Consider the following 26,519-nt stretch of genomic DNA (forward strand, 5'->3'; position numbering starts at 1 on the left):
CTAGGTCCATTAGTTAAGAACATGCAGGCAAACAGCAATCTGTGCTACAATACTCTAATCATTTATCACCCTCTGGGGGAGATTATTATATAGACATTGCTAGTGCCCCACCCATGCTCTTTTTATAGGACTGGTGCACCCATCCTCAGCTGCTCTGCATTCTGGCTGTTTATGGCTCACAGTTGCCACTTTCTCAAAGGAATTGCCCTCCACCAAAAGGAGCCACATTGCTCAGAGATGCCTGGAACATCAACCCACTCCAACCTCACTCCTCCCCGTACCAGGCTGCATGCAGCCATTGACTGTCTGATATGGGGTAGAAAACAGGCCCCAGGCTTCCAGGTGGGACAACTTTGTGTTGTCATTTGGGCTCAAAGCTATGGGAGGGGTCAGGTTGAGGCCAGACTCCCTTTGCACCAATGTATATGCTTGCGGCTTGCACCAACGTATATGCTTGCTCCCTGTCCCAGTAAGTCACTTGCTAACAATCTCTGCTCCAGGGTCTTTCTCAGGGGAATTAAAACAATTGTTTTTCTTGTAATATCCTGATTCCCCCAGCTTCCTCCTGAGCTACTATATAAGAATTGAACATTATTGAACCACCTCCTTCTCTTCCAAATACACGTTCAGACTATCAAACCTAATCACTGGAACAGCAAACAGAGAAGGCAAGATAGAGAGGAATCCAAACTGGTTTTCACTAAACATAAATCTATTGTAGGTTTTTCTAAGTGAAAGTAGAGGCAAAATTATTTAGAGAAAATAGTTTGCCCCCTAAAGTTACTTATTTTCATTTCCATGGTCTGAATGCTTGTTTTCTACAAGTTTGAAACAAATTAAACACTATGGTGGAGGCAAAGGAGAGGAATGTGCCAGCCTAGACTGGGTGATACTACAGGAGAGTAGTATTTCCTGAAAGCATAATTCAGAAGCCAACTACAGATATTTTGAATTTCATGAATTTTGTTCAATTAATTCTATATGAGCACAGTTTAAATAAGCATTGGTGGTATTTAGCAGCTAAAGTTTTGCCACAGATGTGTTATCATTATTTTAATGACATCTGCTTCTTTGTCTATTTCAACAAATAGGTCCTTGCTCCCCCTGTTTTGAAGGATCATCTCAGGCACTAACTTCTCAATAATATATCTTCTCTACCTCTTCAGAACCTCCCTACTCAAATCCACCTTTTTCAGAGAGCTTTCTGTGCTTCCTCCTTTTCTCTCATGCCCATTTACTTAATCCCTGGTAATGTTTAACCGACTTTTGTTTTGTTTTGTTTGCTGCACCTTATTTTCAAAGAAGTAGGCCTAAGCACCTACTCCTTGCCTTTATTTTTGTAGGGGCCTTTAGGAAACCTCAAATCAAAACTTGGAATAACTAAGTCATGGCCAGTGATTAGAATGCCAATGTATTTATTTGTTTTAATTTTTATATTAAGTGATAGCATATATTATATTTCTCTGTAAAAGATAGATTCAGTAATCAAGTAATGTATTTTTAAGGTATATTTACATGACCATGATATGTGTATGTAGAAGGAGGAAAACCCAGTTATACTCTAAACTTTATTCTTAAGCGTGCTCAATTTGTCTGATTTTGACTGTTATCAAAGCAGAATATGCATTAATTACAACAGTGTTTACTTGTTTTATTTTTTAAGGAAGTAGCTTTATATAGTTATCCAAATTTAATTTAATTTGTATAGTAAATGCAATTAGGAAAGGGATATTGCCTGGAAAAAAATGCATTTCTCACAAATCACTTTGTCTAGGAGTAACAGAAGAATCCAGAATAATTGATTCTAAATATGAAGTACTACAGTTTTATCAGTTATAATTGTTCTTTTGCCAGATAACCATGAATGTCCTTTAAATGTTGTTGAAGTTTTATTGACTTTACTACAGAAAAAACTAGAAATGTCTCTAAAAACTTTTACTTGATCCAATCACTTGACTTATGGAAAGATCCCATTCTAAACACTGAAACTTCTATTGTCCTTTTTAGTTTTAGGAAGTTTGTTGGTCCATATTTTCCCCCGTCACTTCTATTGACTAAATATTTTCAAAATAATATGAATGAATGGCATCATCAAAAACAAAGAATACCTAAGTGGGTGTCATGAGCGTCTTTTCCTGATTTTTGTGTACTCTGTCCTGTTGACGATGGATATTTATTATATTTTATGACAGATAGCTATAGAGGTCATCTCACATATGTCATAAACATTTAATTCTGGGAAATAATTTAAAAATTATTCAGCTTAAATCAATGCTCATGTTGCAAAATATGAGTAAAATGCAGGTGTTCTAAGAGATTTTCAGTAAGCCAGTTCATAGTCATGCCAAAGTTGTATTCGTAATAGATTGGATGGATGTGTATATATTCAACTTTATGGGCTTTTAAGAATCATTTTTAAACAGCTAAAATAAATGCAGCACTTTTACTTAATAGCCATTTTTATATATTAGATGTATTTTTAAAACTTTATCTTTATGACCCAAGGGACTTTCATTTTAAAGACAGCATGTTACATTTACAACAAGTTTGAGGGCATCTTTCTTTGATTTTTGAACATAGAGCTTAATACACACATGAACATACACATATGTATGTGTCTCTATATATAATGTGTATGTATGTGTATATAGATAATATACCCATCACAGATAATATTAATTATAATTACATTACAACAGTTTCTTTATCGAATGCCTACTATGCCCTGAGCACTCTGTTTGGCATGCTTTACCTTATTTCATCCTCATGTCAGCAATTTCATATCGTTATAGTTAGCGCTGTGTTACAGTGGAGGAGATGGAGGCTTGGAAAGTTTAGGTGACTAGCTTAGTAAGTAGCTGTGTTATGGAACATTGGAAGTTTCTTCCCAGTAACTACTTAGCAATACTATCTCATCACACCTGTTGTCTACAGTTGTAAGACAATGAGAAAATATAAGACACACAGCACATGCTAATAGCTCCAGAAATAGAATTACTTAGAATGTACACATTTATTGACAATATGCCATTAAATCTCTTTCTGATTTCTGTCAAGGCAGGTTTTGTTGTTGTTGTTTGTTTTGTTTTGTTTTGTTTTGTTTTGTTTGTTTGTTTTGAGATGGAGTCTTGCTCCGTCGCTCAGGCTGGAGTGCAATGGCGTGATCTTGCCTCACTGCAACCTCCGCCTCCCAAGTTCAATCTATTCTCCTGCCCCAGCCTCGCAAGTAGCTGGGAGTACAGTGTGTGCCACCACACTCAGCTAATTTTTTTGTATATTTAGTAGAGACAGGGTTTCACTGTGCTACCCAAGATGGCTCAATCTCCTGATCTCGTGTTCTGCCCACCTCAGCCTCTCAAAGTGCTGAGACTACAGGTGTGAGCCACCACTCCCAGCCTACCTGGTTACTTTCTCTAGATAGGAGATAGCAGTGTGACATAAAACTGCCCCAGGGACTCCAGAACTTTTGGTACAGTTATACTTCTGAAGAACTAGGCCCCAAACCAATTTTTCTCAGAATTCCAGATGATAAAAATATTAGCATCATTTTTTTCTGTGTGTGAGTCACAATGGATGTCAATTTTCTAACCCTTTTTATTTCTATTTTCTTCCTGCTCTTTCCTGAACATTTTCACACAGCTATAGCAAGGCAAAGAAAGTAGTTGGGACTACAGGCATGTGCCACCACGCCTGGCTAATTTTTGTATTTTTAGTAGAGACAGGGTTTCACCATATTGATCAGGCTGGTCTCCACCCACCTTGACCTCCCAAAGTGCTGGGATTACAGGCACGAGCCACTGCACCCAGCCAGCAGTACATTTTTTTAAACTTTTATTTTAGATACAGAGTGTACATGTGCAGGTTTGTTACCTGGTGTATTGCATGCTGCTGAGGTTTAGGATATTAATGATCCCATCTCCCGGGTAGTAAGCATAGTATCCGACAGTTTTTCAACTCTTGCTCCCCTCCCTACTTTCACCCTCTAGTAGTTGTCAGTGTCTGCTGTTCCCATGTTTATGTCCACGTGTATCCAATGTTTAGCTCTCACTTATAAGTGGTAACATGTGTTATTTGGTTTTCTGTTTCTGAGTTAATTTGGTAAGGATACTGGCCTCCAGCTACATCCATTGTGCTGCAAAGGGCATGATTTTTCTCTTTTTTATGGCTGTGTTGTGTTCCACATTGTATATGTACCACATTTTCTTTATCTGGCCCACCACTGAAGGGCACCTAGGTTGATTCCATGTCTTTGCTCTCATGGATTGCACTAAGGCAATACATTTTTTTTTAATAACATGAGCTTTATGAGGCACTGAGGACTAAAACAAATGAGCACACGAGGAGGATCTGAAGGCCTGTGCTTTAGCACATTATAATGCTTCTTCCATTGGCTTAAGAATTTCCATTGGGACCAATAAAACATAATCCTTATTAAAATGCAGTGTTTGAATATAAAGAACAAGGTGCACATTGCAACATCACTAGGCAAATAGCTGAACAAGCAGCAACCGCAATCATAAAGTGGGAAAACCCACTCAGGCACACCCTCTAATGAGGTGTCAGTGCAGTGCTGAGGGCTGCTAGGAAACCATTGCTATAAAGTAGTTTTCCTGTAATGTTGGATGGGAGGGCAAATTAACTAGGTAGACCCAGAAGCTGATAACAAACTGTCCGTGTCTGTAAACAGCAGTCATGCATTGTTGTGTATGCAGTGTAAAGATTTTTACTTTCACAGAAGGGTGTGTTTGTATGTGTGTTGTGGGAGGAGAGGGAAGGAGAGAGTGTACGTGTGTTTGTGTGGGAGAGAGAGAAGAAATTCCTAGCACACACTGACTAATGGCATTCATAATACTTTGAACATTCAGTGAAAATAATTCCTGTAATTGTTGATACAGGTATATTTGGCATTTTACTTACTTGCATATTTTTAATTAGAAAGAAATTTCTTAAAATGCTGCATGCCAAAGTGTATCTGGCATGTCTTCTGTGAAGCATAACCATGACACTCTCCAGAAATAATGTTTGACACTCTTCCCATGCAGTTCAATTTATGACCTTCCTCCAGTCCTGCAGAACCATGTGGCCACCTCCTCCAGATCCATTTATGGGATCTTTTTTCCTGTAGCTATGTAGACCCTGAGAAATGTCAGCCCTGGAACCTGGAAAGTATTGACAGGACCAACATTTCTCTCCCTCTGGGTCATCATCGTTAGGCGTCTGAAATTTGAGAATAGAGATGGGCACTAGAACTTTTTAGAGAAAAGAATCAGCATACAAAGAAAACAGATTTTCATTTGTGAATTTGTTTTTGCCATGTGTACTATGGAAGTAGGAGCCTTATCTGAGCTTGAAGCTAGGTTAACTTAGAACAAAGTCAGACAATTATTAGAAGCAAAGACCGGCATCCTAGATTCCACAGCATCCCTTCCATGAGTCTACAGTACTTTTAATTTTTTTTTTTTTTTTTTTTTTTTTTTTTTTTTTTTTTTTTACTTGAGTAGCATTAGGGGTACAAGTGGCTTTTGATTACGTGGATGAACTGTATGGTGATGAAGTCTGGGCTCTTATTGTTCCTATCAGCCAAATTATGTACATTATACACAATAGGTAATTTTTCATCCCTCAGCCCTCTCCCAAACACTTCTTCTGAGTCTCCAATGTCCACTAAACCCCTTTGTATGTCTTTGGGTACCTATAGCTTAGCTCTCACTTGTAAATAACATGTGCTATTTGGTTTTTCATTCCTGAGCTACTTTGCTTAGGATAGTGGCCTCCAATTCCATCCAAGTTGCTGCAAAAGACATTATTATTTTTTATGGCTGAGTGGTATTCCATGGTGTATATGTATACCAGATTTTCTTTGTGCACTCTTCCACTGATGGGCACTTAGATTGATTCCATATGTTTGCAATTGTGAATTGTACTGTGATAAATATGTGCACACAGATGTCTTTTTATAAGATAACTTCTTTTCCTTTGAGTAGATACACAGTTGTAGGACTGCTGAATCAAATGGTAGATCTACTTTGGAGACTGCAGTCTTTTTTTGGAGTTATTTCAATTATATTATTGTATATAATCACTTGGAAAAAATGTTCCTTTTTTCCACAACCTTGCCAGCATCTGTTGTTTCTTGACTTTTTAATAATTGCCATTCTGCCTGGCATGAGATGGCATCTCCTTGTGGTTTTGATTTGCATTTCTCTAATGACAGGCAATGTTGAGCTTTTTTTCAATGTTTGTTAGCCACATGAATGTCTTCTTTTGAGAAGTGTCTGTTTATGCTCTTTACCCTCTTTTTGACACTAGAGTCTTAACTGCCAACACAAAAGTCTTACCTGTTGAGTGAAAGTCTTGGTCACGTCTGAACTGAAATAGACTTAATTTCATGTTTCAGTTGAGTCAAGGCTAAGAGTTGGCAAAAGTCAAATAAGGTCTGTGTCTTAGTTCATCTGTACTGCTAAGACAAAATATTTGTGACTGGGTAATTTATAAACAATAGAAATTTCCTTCTAACAGTTCTGGAAGCTGGGGAGTCCAGGATTAAGGTGCCAGCGTCCAGTGTCTTGCGAGGGACTTCTTGCTGTGTCCTTATGTGATGGAAGCACTGAAGGACCAAGAGAGCTAAAAGCTTTGGAGCCTTAATCCCATTCAGAAGGGTGGGGCCCTCATGACCTAATCATCTCCTAAAATCCCCAGCTCTTAATATTATTGCATTAGAGGCTAAGGTTCAATGTATGAACTCGGGGGGACACACTCAGACCGTAGCAGTCTGCAAATGTGCATAATGTCTACACCTAAATTGGTTTTCTTTCTGGAAACAAAACAAAAAAGGTCACTCACTTTTCTGAACATTTTAGTAGTAAGCAGATTTTACAGTTTGGCAGCCTACAACAGATGGAAAATTTTTAGGCTAAGGAGTTTTCATACTTTGGGAAGCCAAGCTGGTGGTAAAGGAAGCACAAAATATTAGAGTTAACTTTAGTTCTTTGTGTTCTAGGCCAGGTCTAGAAAGGTTAGTGAAGTGAAGAAGTTTTGGACAATGTATATACAAAGTTGATATAAAGTGAAGGACAAAGGAGATACACAGAGGAGATGATAGAACATTAGAGGTATTAGGGAAAGATGCTCCACACCACCCCAGTGAGCACTTCTAACTGTAAACACAGGAGTAAACACAGTTCCTCCCTCTCTACTCTTCTCCTACTACTTTCCCCTCTCATCCCCTTCCACCTCCAGGTCAGAACCGCTTTTATCCTGTATTTCCAGAATGTTGGGGAAAGTATTTTATCCTGTATTTCCAGAATGAGAGAGAAAGAAAAAAAGAGAAAACAGTTGGAATATGGCTAGCTAAAGATTCTGTAGTCTCTATTCCCTTTAAAATTACCATGACCATGTGAGATTGGGCACATACACACATGTGCATGAGTGTGCACACAGACACATACTTTTCTTTTTATGTATGTATGTATTTATTTATTTATTTATTTATTTGTTTGTTTATTTATTATTATACTTTAAGTTCTAGGGTACATGTGCATAACGTGCAGGTTTGTTACATATGTATACTTGTGCCATGTTGGTGTGCTGCACCCATCAACTCGTCAGCACCCACTGTATATGTAATATATTTTTTAAAGAGATAAACATGGATTAGAAGAAAGAAAATAAGATGACAAAGAGAGATACTAAATGTGACTGCCTCTGGGGAGCAATCCTTAAATATACCCTCTTCCTCCACCCCAACCTATCCCTCTCTAAAGCAGAGTGAGAGGCACCTTCTCCCTGTTCTTCTATCACTTTGGTGAAATCTCTCCGTGTATCTTATACTATGTGATACTGTTTGCTCATATATGTGTCTCCTCATTTGGTCTGTGAGCTGCCTACATCCAGGATGTCCCTTTTCTTTACTCTGAGTGAAATGGACAGATCACACCGTGACTTCCAGTGTCCTTAGAACATCTCATGGTAAAGAATAGACTGTAGGAAGTATGTGATTGTTCTAGTAAAAACTCATGATAAAATGATGTATGACTCATTCTGTATCATAGTTTGCGTTTCAACCTATACTAACGAGCCCTCTTTTAATTGTTTCAGCAGTTAGTGGATAGGGGGATAATGGTAAATAATTTCCAGGCACCACTATGTTATTATTAAACTATTACGGACATGTGCAGGAATCTATGGAAATGTGAATTGGTCATGATCTTAGATCTTTAGTCATCCAATCTGAGAAACTAAATTAACTAAAACAACTCATTCAGTTTAACCACTTTAATTCTAAAATATTAAATCATGCCAGTATGTCTGGTTCTGGTATTCCTCAAGCCAAAATAATCAATATTCACACAATTAGAATTCCCAAGTTAATTACTTTATATGCCCAGCAAGATCGTTTCACAGAAAATTCATTATCTGTGATTTAATGTGAATTTATGTGTTGAGATTTATGTCTACAAACAATAATTTTTGTAGGAAAAACTCTAGAACCCAAAGCACCTATTTGCTTCAGAGAATATGAAATACAGTGAAACTTACTAAACTTACTAAAAAATCTGGAGGGTCCTTGCCTTCTACCATTGCAGTAGAATTGAAGCCAGACCCCCAAACCTGACCAAAATCACATTTTTGTCACTCTTCTTTCTCCCAAATTCATAACTAAATCATAATTATCAAGGTATCTGTTAATTACAATGAGCAGGTCAACTCTTTTCAATAAATTATATATCTTTGTTGTTAGATTTTTGTAATAAAAGGTCCTCTTGTTTCAGTTTTTCAAAATGCATTGTAGTCTAGAATTATATATGCTTTCTATTTTGAGAGTAAATTATAACTGTTTTCTCCTTCATTACAGAAGACAATATATGTGCATCTTCAAATGCGGCATCCTGTGCCAGGTGCCTTGCGCTGGGTCCAGAATGTGGATGGTGTGTTCAAGAGGTGTGCCTTTTTTGTTGTTGTTGTTGTTTTTTTGCCTTTTCTCATGGTTGACTTGAGCTATAGCATGACTTCATTTTCTTAATATTCTGTGCCTTGAAGGTGCATCAGGAAAAAGAAAGATACTGCAGAACATAAGGAAAATTTTATTTGGTTTTATGCTTGGAAATAGCATATCTGGCTGAATATAAAATAAAGCATAACCTTTTTATTAGGAAAATTACGGTAATTTTGAAATGAAGTGCAAACCATTTTATGTTTTCCATCTGTTCTATAGAGAGAATTGGCAACCACAGCTAGTAACTTTTGATAGTTCAGTAGGCTTTGGTGTGGAATTCTTGCTTCAGCTTGAGGCATTAGGTTATATATCCTGTTGTTCAAAATAACTGTTTTTCTGTTCTACCAAGATAAACAGATCCTAATAACAAAATTCTTAGTAAAACAATTACAATGCATTCCTTCTTTCTTGGCTCTAGGGTTGTTTTGTGAGTTTTCTTCTTTTGTCGGTGGAGTTAGGACTGCCTGTATCTAGTAAATTGCACTGAAGAAGCGATCTGCTAATTTGGGATTTCTTCTTGTATGAGATTGCCTAAATAATTTTACATTTACTTATGTAGCTCCTGGGAATTGGAACAAACAAGTCAGTCTTTAATGGCCTTTTGCTTGACCTGGAGATAAGTCTGTAGCTTTTGTCTCCTCTGACTTAACAACTGTGCCTACTGTTATCCTTCCGACCTCCTTTATTACTTCTTGGAGAAAAAATAAAGTTGAAAGGTAGAAACAAATGGTGGATATCATTTTCTTCTAGGAAGCAAGTCAGAGTAGAGGTAGGGGAGGAGTTCAAGAAATGTTAGGCACGTCTGAAAGTAAGTCTCCCTACCGATAGCCTAAAGGCTTCCCAGATGGACTCTGGGCTCCACCAGTGAGAAAACCAGATGTCATTCATGAACTAAAAAGTGCTCCATCAGAACCCGTGGAGCCAGGCATGTCACAGAGAGGACAATTTCAGAGTTTCTGGGTCCAATCCCATCACTTCCTGTGAGCCAAATGACCAAAAGAATTCACTTTACTCTAGCATCTCCCTTTCTTCATCTCTATAACCTCAAATTTGGTGTTTGCTTCCAGGTTTTTCTCTGTCAAGAATGTTTCATGGCTTGTTATTTCCTGACCCCAAACCAGTACTTCATTTTAGATTTTTACTGCTTCACTAAGGAAAATCCTTAGAGCCCTGAAGTTTGTGCCAACTTGCTCTCAACTGCTGAATGATTTAGTGAGGGTAGTTTGGAAGAGCCTTCAAAAGAGAAGCCCAGTTGTCAGCCACTTGTAACATGTTAGCCATAGAACATTAGATTTCGGAGGGACCCCTTCTCCCTCTCACACCTCCGACTGGAAGAAAATAATCTGGAGAGTCACAGCTTTGGGAATAACTGTCAGTCCTGCCATAGAAGGAGGGATTTTGAGTATTCGGAGGAGTCAGTTGTCCGGTAGAAGGAGCTAAGTCAAGGAGACAGGAGGTGGCTGCTGGAGGGGAGAAGGAAAACCTGTCACTATTGGCGACATTCTTCAGATGGGATCTTAGGGAAAACAGTCAGAAACTCACTTGGGTGCTCATGTCCTCAAATATTCTATACAGCGCAGTTCAGCCTAGTTTATGTATTGAAAGAGCAGGCTCTGAAGAAACACTGAGTTGGATTCAAATCCCAGTTCCACCAGTTTCTAATGTTATAAACTTGCACATGTTACCTAACCACTTTGAACCTCAGATTTCCATACCTCTAAAATGAAAATACAAATTGAACCCTCCCCACAGTCTTTGCGAGGATGAAATGAAGCAATGTGGGAAGCATTGGGCACAGAGACATGGATTAAGAAATGGGAGTGAGGACTATATAGAACTTTGACAAGGCTCTGGAACAACTCATTCAGGGTTAGGAAACCAGGAGGAGTGCCTGCATTAATAACACAACCTCAAGGGAAGCAGCCAGTTTTAGGACTCAGCCACCATCCATGCCATTAACAGAAGGAGCTGTCCACTACCTGCAGGCTGACCTGATGTCATTGAGAGGAAGAATATATTATTTAATTTTGGAAGATCCCTCACGCTTTAGGTGTGGATGTGGCTGATGCCAATGATTCCTCAACCAGTAAGGCTGGAAGGAGAGGCAAGGGAGAGACAGGTTTTTTGTTTTGTTTTGTTTTGTTTTTTTCTGCTCATGATTAGGACAGATAAATGATAACAAAGTAAACTTGGCTTGAATAATTTTCAAGGCTAGTCAAAAGCAAAAGGTCTCTAGAAAATTTAGACCGGATATATCCAGTTTGCTTGCACTATTATGTAGCATGTTAATCTGCCATTCCATGTACTTTGCTTTCTCTTCCCTTCTACACTACATAAGTAATTGGAAAGTAATTAGGATAGAAAGGGCATCATCAATGTTACCTAGTTTAATGCCCCATGTTCCTTTCTAACATCTATGAAAGACATTATATATCTTGAAGAATTCCCTTCCTCTCCTACCCGTTATGTCTGATGCAGAGTGTCATGCATAGTTAGAGTTCAGAGTGCAGGCTCTGAGCATAGTTATACTTTCACAGCATATATGATAGGAAAAATTTCACTGTCAAAGGGAATATGATAGAATTTTCTCACTTCTGTGCAAATTGCTATGTTTGGAAGTCAAAAAGATTCAGTCATGAGTAGGAAAAAAAAAGAAACCTTTTCATATATATATCCCCAGAATATTATATTAAATTGATGAAAATAACAACCAGTAAAAAGCCAACCAGGTCAGGTGCAGTGGCTCACACCTGCAATTCTAGCACTTTGGGAGGCCGAGGCAGGCAGATCACCTAAGGTCAGGAGTTTGAGACCAACCTGGCCAGCATGGTAAAACCCTATCTCTACAAATGATACAATAGTTAGCTGGGTGTGGTGGTATGTGCCTGTAGTTCCAACTATTTGGGAGGCTGAGGCAAGATAATTTTTAGAAGCTGGGAGATGGAGGTTGCAATGAGCTGAAATCGTGCCACTGCACTCCAGCCTGGATCAGGAGGGAGACTCTGTCTCCAAAATAGAGGGAAAAAAAAAGCCAACCAGAGAAACTTCAGTCTGAGCTTTTCCTTCTCAAATAGGTTTTAGATGCAGAAAGTGGAGTAGGATTTTTGCTTGTGTTTTCTTGTAGAAAAGTAAACACATAAGGATCAGAAGAAATTAAAATGATATAAAATACCAAAAATGCAATATTTGCGATGTCATTTTCTTTAAATGTAATTGAGATGATATACACTAAAAACATCAGTGATTTTCTTTCTTTTAAACAGGATTTCATTTCAGATGGATCAAGAAGTGAACGTTGTGATATTGTTTCCAATTTAATAAGCAAAGGCTGCTCAGTTGATTCAATAGAATACCCATCTGTGCATGTTATCATACCCACTGAAAATGAAATTAATACCCAGGTGACACCAGGAGAAGTGTCTATCCAACTGCGTCCAGGTTTGGTCATTTTCAAATAAATCTATAATGATTCTTAACTTGAAATTGCAATTTATTTTAATTTGCTCATTTTTAATATTATGTGGCAGGCAGTACTGTTATTGTAGAAACCACAGTGGACTCAGAATCAAGAAATTAGAATTCTAGTCTTTATAGTGCCTGCAGCCAGCTGTGTGTCTTTGGACACTGCAAACCTGACCACATTATATTCTAATTATGTGTTCTGTTCACATAATCTGATCAGGTTGTGATGTAATTGTGTTTTTCTACTCTACTGCGAGCCCTAGGAGCAAGGGGACATGTTTATTCCACTCTATTTTTCCAATGCCTAGCAGAGCGCTGGCATGTGGTAAGCACTCCATAAGTATTTGTTAGCTTGATTGATCCCCTTTGGAAGGGATCTTCCAAAATTAAATCAATCAAGCAATCAATATTTATGTGATTGTGATTTAATCACAACCAACTTGTGATTAAAAGTTTATTACAAAGTTCTTAGAGCTTTTGTAATAGACTTTTAATCACAAGGCTGCAATTCATGATTATCGTAATTACCTTGGGCCATTTTGTGATGACCCCTGAGATTAATATACACCTTTTCTCCTATACCTCTTTTTTACTTCCCCTTCCTTCACGGTGTATTTCACAGTTTGGCCTATGTTGTAGGCCACTGGACATTATTCACTTTCCTCCACTGCTACAGAATCCTGGTGTAAAAATTACATATAGTAAGATAAATCAAGGTACACAGATGTGCACCACTTAATTAGATGCATGTAGTTTAAAGCAGTTCGCAATTGTATCCAAGCCTTCGTCATTTCATTGTGGGTGGTCCTGTCCTGTCATTAATTTTTAAATAACTATTCTTGACACATTCCCTTCCCCATTCCAGAAATGTGCTATTTCTTCCAGACTCTGATTATCAGAAAAACAAAATCCATTACTTTCTTGGCCCTGGGCATATTCCCAGTTTCCAATTAAAACTATGCTCTTTCCCATATTAAATAATGACACAGCCCAGTATGGACATTGTGAGCAACAGCTGGAAAGGAATATACGAAAATGAAAGTAATTAGATTGGTAAGATTGTAGCTATTCTCACCTTCTGTTGCAAAAAAGTATTTAGCGTGGTAAATAAATTCTTTTTTAGAAAAAGGGAAAGAGAGAGGGTGAAACAAAAATTATATGCTCTTGTTCACCTAATTCCAATTTAATGCATCCACTAAACTGCCCTTAGATATTCCTATAATTACACATGCCTCTCTCGTCTGTGTTTTCTTTTGCCTTTTTCTTAGTACTGGAAAGTTTGAACATTATCCCTAAGCTGTTAATCATGTTTAGCTCTTTTTTTGTGTAATTTGTGTCTCCATACAAATATGCCTATTTTTCTAATTGAATGCCAATTTTCAGCAGCTTATATATAAAGCTTACATATATCACTTGCCTCTAGTAAATATGACTACATCCTTAAAATTGTTTTATTCTTTTTTAAATTCTTGAGATTTGACAATTATAAGCTGCATTTTATTTATTTATTTGTTTTTCTTATGCTCCTTCATGCACACTGAATATAAGCTGCATTTTAATGTTATAGTTGCCCAACCATCTTTAATGATTTTTTTCTTTTCCTGTTATCCTAATAGGTTTGTAGTCCTAGTTTTTCTGATCTATATGAGCCTGAGATTACTTCTAACATCCCCAATTTCTTATGCATTTCCATATCCCCAGCAAGCCTATAAACTAGAGCCTTTACATTGTTAATCTACCTGATTCTTCAGGATCTTAATCCAGGCCCTCGTCCCTTTCAGCACACATGTAATTCTATTATATTTCAGCTTTCATACTCAAATGAGTCTGGAAATACTTCCCAGTTCACACCTGAATTTAAGAGTAAGTTGTTAATATCATCTTTCCTACAAATCTTTCAGAATTCTCAATACCTGCCTCTTCACTCTTCATTTTCCTTCAACAGAATTTTCAAAATAGCAGAATTGAAAAACCCACACCTTAATATTTGCACATGAAGTAAATAGGAATTATATAATAGAATAGAAAAATAATTAATAAACAATCTCTTAGTCTGTTTGGCTGCTATAGCAAAGTACCATAGATTGGGTGGCATACACAACAGTTTATTTTCTCATGGTTCTAGGGGATGGAAAGTCCAAGATCAAGGTGCTAGTGGATTTGGTTACTGGTGAGAAGTCTCATCCTGGCTTGCTATGTCCACACAGGGCAGAGAGAAAGTAATAAAGAGAGAGAACACACATGCACAAGAGTGAGAGAGTGAAAGCTCTCCAGTATCTTTTCTTAGAAGGGCACTAATCTCGTCGTGTGGGCTCCATCCTCATGACCTCATCTAAACCTAATCACATCTCCCAGAGACCCCCTATTCAAATACCATCACATTGGAGGTTAGGGCTCCAACATATGAATTTTTCAGAACACAATTCAGCCAATAGCATTTGATACATAAATAATATTTTCAAAAGTCCATGGAATATTTTTAGAAATGAATTACGCTTTAGGCAGGAAAACACAATTCTAAAATAAAACTGTTCTTATTTGCCAATATCTATAAGCATGGCATAATAAAAATTTAAATCAATACAAAATGATAAATAAATATTAAATAATGGCAAGTTTCAGAGAAGCCTCTCCTAAATAATTCTATTTCCAAGAATAAATTGAAACTCTAGTCCTATAAGCCAATAATAACAGTAACAAGACTTCAAAATATACGGGTTGTTACTGAAGTAGTTGTTAGGAAAATTCACAACTTTAAGTGATTTTATTATTAAAGAAAAATGAATCCAGATGAACCAAGCATTCAAATATAAGAACAAGATAAACAAAAAAATCATAAGAAAAACAGAAAAGAGTTCCTAAATTTAATAACAAAGCAAAATTAATGAAATGCAAAATAAGAAAAAAAGAATAAAATGAATGTATAAATCCAAGAGCTGGTTCTCTGTAAAGTCTAATAAAAAAGATAAATTATTGGCAAATCTAATTAAGAAAAGAGGACAAAAATCAAATAACCTAATTATATAAACCATAATTATAGAAAAAAATTCAGAAACAAGCCTTTAAGAAATATTAAGTACAAAAATCTGTGATAAACTGTTTAAATCTTGATAATATAGATAATTTTCTAGGAAAATATGTCTAAAATTGACTCAAGATAGAGAACACTAAGAAACCTAATATACAAGAAGTTTAAAAAGTTATAAATGTTTATAATTATAAAAATTATAATTACCTCCCTCAATAAGCACTACTCCCTAAAGACATTAGGTCTAAATGCTTTCATGAGAAGAAATGTTTCGTGTTCATTCAAATACTGAAGGAATACATTATCTCTGTGGTATATAAACTCTTATATCACTTTATTGATTGATTGATTGTTGTCACTATTATTATTTGAGACAGAGTCTCCCTCTGTCACCCAGGGTGGAGTACAGTGGTGCGATCTCAGCTTGCTACAACCTCTGCCTCCCAGGTTCAAGCGATTCTCCTGCCTCAGCCCCCTGAATAGCTGAGATTACAGGCGCCTGCCACCACGCCCAGCAATTTTGTTTTTGCATTTTAAGTAGAGACAAGGTTTCACCTTGTTGGCCAGGCTGGTCTCGAACTCCTGAACTCAGGCGATCCACCCGCCTCAGCTTCCCAAAGTGCTGGGATTTCAGGAGTGAGCCATTGAGCCCAGCCTAAACTATTCCATCACTTTAGAGGATGCCTAGAAGCTACTTAATTATTACAAGGTTAGCATAACCCTATTATCAAATTCTTAATAAAATTTTAGCAAATCAAATTAACTGTATGTGATAAGAAGAACAATATCACCAAACAAATAGACTTAAGCTAGAAAACCAAAGATAGTTGATTTTGGAATTGATTTATTTTATGATGTTAGTTTGCCAAAAAGAGATAAAACATTGCTATCTCAATAGATAACAAAAAATCATTCAATAAAATTTAGTGCCCATTTCTGACAAAACCAAAATTGAAGAATACTCCCTTAGGATATGTTAAAATTCTTATCCAAAGTATACATAAATATGATTACGTTTTTAAAAATTAAATAACAGTTATGAACATTTTGAAAAGATAAAGCAAAATTATCATGCTGTGGAAAATCCAAGCAAATCAAGTAAAACTAACTATTGAATTTTTTAAAATTTTACTCTGGCAGGTTGTTTTTTAAAATATTCAAAATCAGTGAATTTCCTTTGTAATATTAAATACAATGAAGAAAAATGATCAATTGTGTGATTATCTCATAAAAGCAACCTAGAATGTAAACTCTTTAGGAATAAACTTTTAAAAAAGTATAAGATCTGGGAGGGGAGAGGGATGGCATTGGGAGTTACACCTGATGTAAATGACGAGTTGATGGGTGCTGATGAGTTGATGGGTGCATCACATCAACATGACACAAGTATACATATGTAACAAACCTGCACATTGTGCACATGTACCCTAGAACTTAAAGTATAATAAATAATAATAATAATAATAATAAGTATAAGATCCATTGTGCTGCTTAATAGAAGATACGAATAAATGGAGAAGAATTTTATGCTCCTGAATATAATAGCATAATAATGTCAGTTCTCTATAAATATAGTCTATAAATATAACAAAGTCCAAGTGAATCAATAAATGTGAGACAATCAATCCCAATCAAATCTGAATGAAGTTTTTTAAAACACATCTTCACTGAAACTTATTATGCATGTATCTTTGTATATAACCACATATTTCTTTAGCATGCATTCCTGGCAGTAGAAATGCTAGGTCAAATGTATGACAATGTACTTACTTTTTAATGTATATTGTTACATTATTCACAAAAAAATTTGATGTTCAGTTTAGCCTTTCATTAGTCAGCCATGCCTGCTTTCATTCTTTTTAATGTCTGCTATTTGTTTAGTCCATTAGCTGTTTTCTTTTGCCTTTTTCCTAGAACTAGAAAGTTTAAACATTTTCCTAAGCTGTTAATCATCTTCGTCTCTCTTTTTTTGTGTGTGATTTGTGTCTCCATACAAATATGCCTATTTTTCTAATTGAATCTTAATTTTTAGCAGTTTATTATATATTATTTGCCTATTACAAATATAAGTATATTCTTTTAAATGTCTTGCTCTTTTTTAAATACACAAGTATGAAAATTATCAGTTGCATTTTTTTCTACTGGTATGTCACAAATAATTTGTACACTTCAATGAGTTTAGCTTGTTCTTTTTTGTAGATATAATGATGATTTAGTCCTTCTGAGACTATAAATGAACAGTTCAAAAGTTGGAAAATTGTTTCAGTGCTATAGATAAGCAATGATAGTGATAATGACACAGGAGAAAGCCCGGTAAACTTGAGGAGAATGGAGAGGTGGAATCCACAGGAGTTGGTGATTGATGGGCCATGTGGGACTCCCAGGATCTGGCAAGCAACATAGTGTGGTAGGGAATTCTGCTCCTTATGAATGGAGTGGTGTTGATTTAAAATGGGATGTCTTAAGTTGAGAGAGAGAGACTTAGCTATATGAGGCTGAAGCTCGGGGAAGAGATAGGACTTGGAGATAGAAGAGAAACAGGAGACATCAACAGGAGATGGTAAGTGAACGCAGTAGGGAAGAGATCATTGGGAGTAGGAGAGTGAAAAAAGAGAAATAATTTTACGTCAGTCATTGCGGAGCTTGATTTTATTAAATTTCTCGCTACTACTTGAATTTCTATGTGCAAATTAGCATAATTGTCTAACGTGTGTAAGTCATCTTTGCCACATAGTTGTGAGCTCTGTGTGGCAGAACTAGTTTGTAATCCCCATGTATAGCAAATATTTATTAAATTAAACTGAAAATAAGTTCTTAAAAATGAATTTGACATCAAAGACATATCCGTCTTAGGGCATAATATATAAAGCTAAATTCTGGCAACCCCAGATATATAGAAACATACTCCATGATGTAAAAGTCCTTTTCACCATGAGTTGAATCAGAGTCAAGGGCTTGATATAATGCATACCTAAATGGAAAATGCATTGAGCTCTTAATATTAACTTTCATTTATCACTTTATTCTTCTCTGATAAAAATTTATGACTTCCAATGTAGCCTCTGTTAAGAATTTTTCAAGAATATATTCACTACATCATATCCTGACTAGGTTTCTTAAAATGTTAGTAGGACTATATTTTAATTGAATGTTTTAAATGACATTTTCTTTAATTTTCACTTTTAAATTATACCTTTTCTTATTTTCACCTATGAATCTTATGGAAAATGATAACAGAAGTAGATTATTGACCCTAGTTGATGTTCTCTAAGGAAACTGGATATTAACTCTTTAGGAAAATAGGAGAGAGAAGGGAATTCTCTAATTCTAATTTAGAAATAATACAATGTATAGGATAAGGATTAGTTTAACCTATATTTCACTAACTTTAGAAAATGTTTCAAACGGTTCATTTTAACAATAGGCAAAAAGAATCCTCTAATTTAGTGTAGATTTAGTAAGATTTTCCAGATATGCCTTACCTCTTTCTTAATTTCAAAATTTAGAAAACAAAAGAGAACTGGCTGGCACACATTCCTCACTTTATTTCCCACAGAAATTAGGAAATGTACTGGAGTCTGTACCTTGCCATTATAAACTGATCCCATTTGGGGGCCCTTCTCCTTCCACTGCTGAAGTATAAAGAATAGAAATTGGCTTGTAATTCTTCCACTTACAGTTTTCCACATTTTCTCTTGGTTTTAAAATTTCATCTTATGCAGAATGCTTTTTACTTATCTTTTCCTAGTGTGCAGTCATGTTTGTTGTGCCCAGTACATCAGGGATGCTCACACCATTCTTTGAGTAGTTTAAAAACTCATTTTAACCACTTTTTATTCTTTGTATTCAAACCAATCATTGGCAATAGCTCTAAGTAGGTAATTAACTCTCCCCTATGTCTTCTTTCTAATTCTGTCCCAGACTCACTTCTTCCTTTTAAAGTTAGTGGAAGGAAATGAGGTTCTGAGTCCTTAGAATCTCAAAAGGCACGAGGATAAAGCTTTCCTGGAGATAATATAAGTGGTGGCAGGAACATTTGGGAGCCAGATGATACTGTTTTCCTCTTAGAGAAACTCTGTGAAAGCTCTCCCTACACTGTGGGAAATAATTCTAGATACTGACTTCTTTCTGGGGTAAATATGTGGGCCCTTTGAAATGTTGTACCAAAATGTGCTTCAAATATAGTTTAGTTATAAAACATTTATGGGTGACTATGTATGTGCCAACTACAGAGGCTTCAGAGATGAAGAAACAGTTCTTACCCTAGTGTTGCTTAAAATCTAGTAGTAGTAAGTGATAATTACTAACATATGCATTTACTGTATATGCAATACTATGGTAAATATTTTACATAGATTATCTTATTTAGTAGCTCTTAGCTGCTAAAAAAAAAAAAAAAAAAAAAAAAAAAAAAAAAAAAAAAAAAAAAAAAAAAAGATGCCCAGTCTAGAATCTCATAATTATATGGTAAACACTAAAATGGTGGTATGATCCAGTTGCCATGGAAACACAGGGGCGGGGCCCTCAGCTCAGTTTAGGAAGGAGCAGATTAGTGAGTGGTGTCTTTAACTGGTAATTACACGAAGAAGAGGTTGGGCCACCACAGGCAGAGGAAGGACCACAAGCAGGGCATAGGAGTATGCATTTGTAGGGTGTATATGGGGGAATTAAAGCAGATTTGTTTTGCTAGAGCTAAAGATGTAGACAAGAGTAAGTATTATGTAGGAGCTTTGATCTGATGTGTTTAGCCATTGGGCATTGGCCATCTGGTGGAGAGCTGTTGACAAAACATAAGCAATTTTGAATTTTGAAAAGACAGATTTGGTGGTATAGATAATGACGGCAGGAAAATGAAATGATAGAGGTAGACAAATGAAGAGGTTATAGAAATAATCCAGGCAAAAAGACAAGAAGGGCAAGGGTGGATAGGAATATATCCCAGTATTCTGGCATGCTAGAGGAGTTCAACTGAAATGTTTAACTTGACGAATAATAGGTAAGGAGAGTGAGTGAAAACTAAACTACTAGATTCTCAACTCTTAAACCCTTTACTGGGTCAAAAGTAATGAGTTTGAACTATAGTGTTGAAATTAACCTGATTCTACCCTGTGTTGAAATTCTACATTCATAAAGGAAAAAAAAAGAAGGAAATGTTATGGTCGGCCCCAAATTATAGTCAATTATAACTATTTTCCCCAAAGTTGGCCTTGCCTATGTTTAGTGGTAATAATTGATTGTTTAATGTAGGAAAAATTGGTGAGATAATGTGATTCGAAATCCAAAAAAAAAGGAAAATTAGATAGCTCTGCATTCAAAAGAACTGAATGATATTTTAAAGCCATTCACGTAAACACACACCCAAATAGATTCTTCACATTTACTTGTATTCCAAAAACAAAACTATTGAAAAGAATGCAGTATGGCAGCAAAGTACATAAACAAAAAAGCAAATGAAGCATCACCAGAATTTTGTTTTCTGTTGTAGAAACTTACTTAGGTTACTTTCTGAGACTGGCAAATAAAGATACCAGAAATGAAAGTAATAATTACTTTTATCTTCAACACCCAAATCCCCTAAAATGACAAGAACAGCTATAATTAAGTTAATGTGAAATTATAAAGGGAACACTGACATATCGTCTGTTAATATTCAATATAAATATTAACCCATGGTACCTTACAACTAAAAATATCTGGAGAGCACCTGCCAGGTTAAGTTTAATTTTTATATAACAAATCCAGTTGCATATAACTGTTTAATAATTCCTGATAGATGGAATAGCCCAGATAGTTGTAAAGTATTAATAGAAATATATTCAACAGGGCTTGTGCAAAATTAATAAAATTCTTTAGGTAAAATGACTTTGAAAATCATATATTATGCTTGAGGAGGAGTGAATGTGGGAGGGAGTTATTGTAGTGGGGCTTGTCCTACTTGAGAGGAAGGAGGAAAAGTGAGGAGCAATCATTCCCCTTCCCTTCCCTCCCCTCCCTAAAATTCCCAGGCTCTTTGTTTAAAACCAATGGATATTGCCATTAAGCATGTGATGAAACTGAGGGTGCTGTCCCTGTCAGGGCAGAGATCCATGGTCTATCCGGACATTTCTGCTGTCCTTTTCATATAGCCACGTCCCTATGCCAACTAGAGTTCCTTTGGTAATAATTCTGAAACCACTGATGGGAAGTGGAGATTTTCCTGGAAACCCTGACATGGGTCATAGTACTTCATCAATTAAATCATTTCCAGGGTCACTCTGAGCCCCTGTTTTGTACCCTATTCCATTTCTCCTCCAAATTATGCCCACGCATCTTGTCCAAAATGGTTTATAAGTGGCTCTACGATGAGATCACGTACAAAGGTTAAGTGGGGACGTTAACTAGGGACACAATATCCACAGTGCCACAAAAAGGTATTTCTGTGTCCTTTTACTGTGGAATACTGATGCCTAGGACACCTGCTCTCAAGAGTTTTCTTCTTTATTTATAATTATACAATCCAAAGCCAACTTGAGAGCATATTATGAGGAACATCTCAAACTGATGGGCATGACATGGTAATCCAAGCTTGACCCCTTTGGTTTCCTCCTTATCAAGCAGAGCACGATTTGGGGTCAGCCTATCTAGGTCTATTTACCTTGAATTGACTACTTAAAACTAGACTCTCACAGCAAGCTCAGGGGTCTCGCAGTGTAAAAATATTGATTATTATTCTTGCCAGCAATTACTAAAAGGCCTGTGTATGGAAATACGCTCTTTTCCTCTTTATTAGAAACTTCTCTGCTGAGGCCTCAGCTGACCCCGGTATACGTGCTAAGGCCAGAATCTATAGAATCCAAAATCAAGGCACAGCAGCCAACACTCTCACACCCCAACCATTTGGCAGTGCTTTCTCACAGTCTTCTTCTTTGCTGAGGCCAGTGAGACCAGAATTTGCTTGCTAGGCTATGAGCAGCTGGTTTCAGCTGAGCGCCTTTGTGTGGCTAGCATTTGGTTGAAGGGCCCTGAATAGCTTACCTCCAAGGACTGTGCCTTTGCTGATGCCACACAGGCTCTGGTTGTTTTCTGAGGTCACCGACCCACACCTTTGCTGGGTCCCTGGCACAATATGCTGACCATCTATTACATCTAGCAATACCTCTGAAAACAGCCATTCATCTTTAGACAGAGCCACCATAAACTGCAACGATTCACCAACATAAAAATACCATGATACCATGTGGCCAGTTTACAAAAACAATCTTTTTTCAAATCTACAAAGATGGCAATACTTTTCATCAACAGCAGTTCACCTAGAGAGAGTCGACACTTTGGGTCTGAGTGAAAAACAAAAAACACTGATCCACACATCAAGGTTCAAGTCCCTGCACATGAGTCGCTCTCCCAGTAGTGCTGAATTTCTACTTCTCATCAATCTGGCCCAGTGTACCAGTGTCTAACATTCCCCTGAATTTAATTTCTCCACTCAAATTGCAGAACACTGCCACAGGAACGGGTCTTTCTGTCAACAGAAGCCCAAAAGCAGAGCAGAATATAGGATATGCTCTCTGGAGGCAGCCTAACTTCTGAAGGCAAGGGATGAGAGAATGGACTGGGCTGGGCCACGCATGCCCTATTTCTCCTTACAAATATGGGCCAAAACCTAGGAGCATTACACTACAGGGGTTGCCTGCACAAAAAAAAAAAACAAATTAGGAATGAGTAGTCCCTTTCTCCCATAATTATTATTATATACCAGCAAAACCTTTTTTTGAATACAGTAGGTAATTTGGCTGAAAACATCTGATTTGGGAAATAATTGAAAAGAAAATATTGCTATTTTATACTAACACCAAAATATAATTTGATAAATTAGAAGGTTCTTTAAGTAAATTATGTATACAAAGATGTTTATTTTAAAATGTCTTCCATTCAGAATATTCTTATGGAAAATAATGACTTACAAAGCATTTACTTAATAGTTTCAAAAAGTAAAATTTACAAATTATGAATTGCTTACATTTAAATAGATGCCTTTTCACCATGTACTTTAAATTAAAAGTAGAGGTACCAACTCTATAGAGGGTTAGGGGGATAACCCAGGTCCTTGTATCTAATAGTAATATGACAGAGAACTAAATAAAATTGTAGTTCCCTGCGGGGACTTCCAACATCTGTCCTTGTGGCAGCCCCCTCTTCTCATCCAGTTGTTCTGTCCACAGTTGGTGCCTCACTCATGGGGCCCCTCCTCAGCATGTGAACACCCACTGTGTGTTGGACAAATGCTGACCCCTACCTGCCCCAGGTCCTCCATGTGGCACTGCAGGGCACCATTCTTTAGCCCACTGTCTCATTCCTTCTCTTGGCTAACTGATGGGAAGAATCTTATCAATTAACTAGTGACAAAGTACTAATTATTTTGAATAACTTGCTGTACTACACAGTACTAGAGTTTTCTCATCTCCTGTGTAAATACACTTTAACCCAAAAGAATGAATTTATACCTTCATCCAATAAGAGATCATTTTAAAAAATATACCTTCCCAGTTTTCCTCAAGTCATTCCACAAGCACAGCCCCCTCACTGTCTTGAGATAGAATGCCGCTTGCTGGTTTGCACTGTTTTTCTAGCTACTAAGGCAATGGAGGTTCATATAATGATACGATACCCTGTTACATTCATATGGAGCTGGCCCATTTGTTATTATCCCTATTCAGCCTATAGAATTGTGGGAAATGAACTGTAGGATTTGGGACTAATAAATTGGTATGGTTTTCAAATTGCCTTATAATTATACTACAATAATAATTATACTAGAATATTCCAAAATTTATGTGCAAATTTGTGATGATTGTGCTAGGTGCTAGAATGTGACTAATTCATTGAGAGTTTATCCTGAAAAGTTTAAAATGAAGACTACATGATGTTTTTCTTCTATTGAACTAGGAGCTGAAGCTAATTTTATGCTGAAAATTCATCCTCTGAAGAAATATCCTGTGGATCTTTATTATCTGGTTGATGTCTCAGCATCAATGCACAATAATATAGAAAAATTAAATTCCGTTGGCAACGATTTATCTAGAAAATGGCATTTTCTCCCGTGACTTTCGCCTTGGATTTGGTTCATACGTTGATAAAACAGTTTCGCCATACATTAGCATCCACCCCGAAAGGATTCATAATCAATGCAGGTATCTAGGGTTTGATGAGGGTATGCTAAATTAATTTTTTGCTTATAAAATCTCGCTTTGTTTTTAATGTAAAGAACTTACCAAGTTTTATATTTTGTCTTATAAAATAAGAATAAAATATTTGGTGAGGTGGGAAAGTTTGTTCATATCTGAAAACTTCTGAGATGACCTGTAGATTGGGCTTTTATTTTCTATTTCTTTAAATATTTAGTTAGTTTTTATCACCAAAAACAAACAAACAAACAAAAAACCATGCCTAATGTTAGTAGCTTTGAATGAAGCTTCAATAGTTAGGCTGCCATGTATATAAATACCCCTTTGGAAATGTTGTATTTTTATGCTTTGATTGCTCCAAAATTGCTGAATTATGATTTGATACATTTCAAAGAGTTTGTGCCAACACGTCATCTATCTCTCCAATACTGTACTGTGACTGGGGGTAATGATGTTGCCTATGATGTGACTACAAAGAAAGCTCAGCTATCACAAAAAAGTGGGTCAAAAGATGAGAATTTGACGCTTAGAAAGAGCCTTTTTTCTTATCATTTTAGAATTCTTATTCTAAATAACAGATGTCCCACTATGAAAGAAGAATTAACTTTAAAAATACAAGTGTCTCACACAATATTGCCATTAGCCTGTTGAATTTTCAGAAAAATAAATCCGTTTGGATCTTTTTTCATAAAAGACTTTATCTTTCTTGCTTCTACCAATTCCTTAGATTACCTTACAATATACATTCCAATTTACCGAAACAGCTCTGTCATATGTTGTACCAGAACAGGATTGATGCATCCGCTAATGGAGTTTCATAAGCCTTCTTGAGGTGAATGTACCAGAGGAATCATTCTTACTTTCTGGATATCATGGATTCTCAAAATAATTTTAATGAATTTTGATTGTTCATCAATAATTCCACCAAGCATCATTTTAAAAATTAGTGCAGTATTAAAAAACAAACAGTATTATCATATTTCAACTAAATTCCTCAAAAGCATTTTCCAAAAGTGTTTCTCAGCTGTTCAATGATAAGAAATCACTGCACATTATTATATTCACCTTAAAATTTCACAGTGCAGATTAAATATTGAAAGCCTTTAACTGTCCTATATTAACAAACACGTTTAATCATCTTTATTTTTTTGAATGCCAACTGCTTATAGTCTTATTTCCTACTTGCAAAGAAATGATCATCAATATTGAACTTCTCTCTAATCTTATAAGCACAGATTTTTGTCTTATAAAATTTCCCTGTCACAAAAGAAATACTCCCTTTTCACACAACTGTACAATTTTACTGTTAAGTATTCTAGAATGCTTAAGAAAGAAGAGCAAAATAAACTTTACACTTCTTCTTTTCCCATATAGTGACTACAATTTAGACTGCATGCCTCCCCATGGATACATCCATGTGCTGTCTTTGACAGAGAACATCACTGAGTTTGAGAAAGCAGTTCACAGACAGAAGATCTCTGGAAACATAGATACACCAGAAGGAGGTTTTGACGCCATGCTTCAGGCAGCTGTCTGTGAAGTAAGACGTTTCACATTATTAAGTGTTTGCTAAGATGCAAAACTTTCAAAGGATTTAGAATTTTTGTTTTCTCTTTGATTTGAGGAGTGAAAACGTAGTGTAGAAGAAAACATATCTTACTATCTCTTACTCCTCACCAAGGTGATTCATTTTGGTATGTGTTTGGGACAGAGGGGCTAAATTTGGGGAGGGATTTAAATAGGAAAAGATAAAAGGGAAGGAAAAGGTTATGCACGTGAAAATTCTTTCCAAAAGGGCTTCTTCTCTCATGCGCCACACTCCAAGGAGGAACTAGAAGTAGATTGTTGCCCTCCTCACTTCAGCTTGTTCGCC

General features: G+C 36.4%; 1 protein-coding gene across 1 annotated transcript in view; it reads left to right on the forward strand.

Annotated features, from left to right (window-relative positions):
- The window catches only part of ITGB8 (integrin subunit beta 8), an 81,166-nt gene that overhangs the window by 24,372 nt on the left and 30,275 nt on the right, over window positions 1-26,519 (forward strand). Inside the window, 5 exon segments of the mRNA XM_017871549.1 lie at window positions 8,855-8,940; window positions 12,259-12,433; window positions 24,408-24,546; window positions 24,548-24,652; window positions 26,021-26,186. Of these exon segments, the coding sequence (XP_017727038.1) occupies window positions 8,855-8,940; window positions 12,259-12,433; window positions 24,408-24,546; window positions 24,548-24,652; window positions 26,021-26,186 (671 nt within the window).

Source organism: Rhinopithecus bieti, unplaced genomic scaffold, assembly GCF_001698545.2.
Source record: "Rhinopithecus bieti isolate Rb0 unplaced genomic scaffold, ASM169854v2 scaffold_5882, whole genome shotgun sequence".
Lineage (NCBI taxonomy): Eukaryota > Metazoa > Chordata > Mammalia > Primates > Cercopithecidae > Rhinopithecus > Rhinopithecus bieti.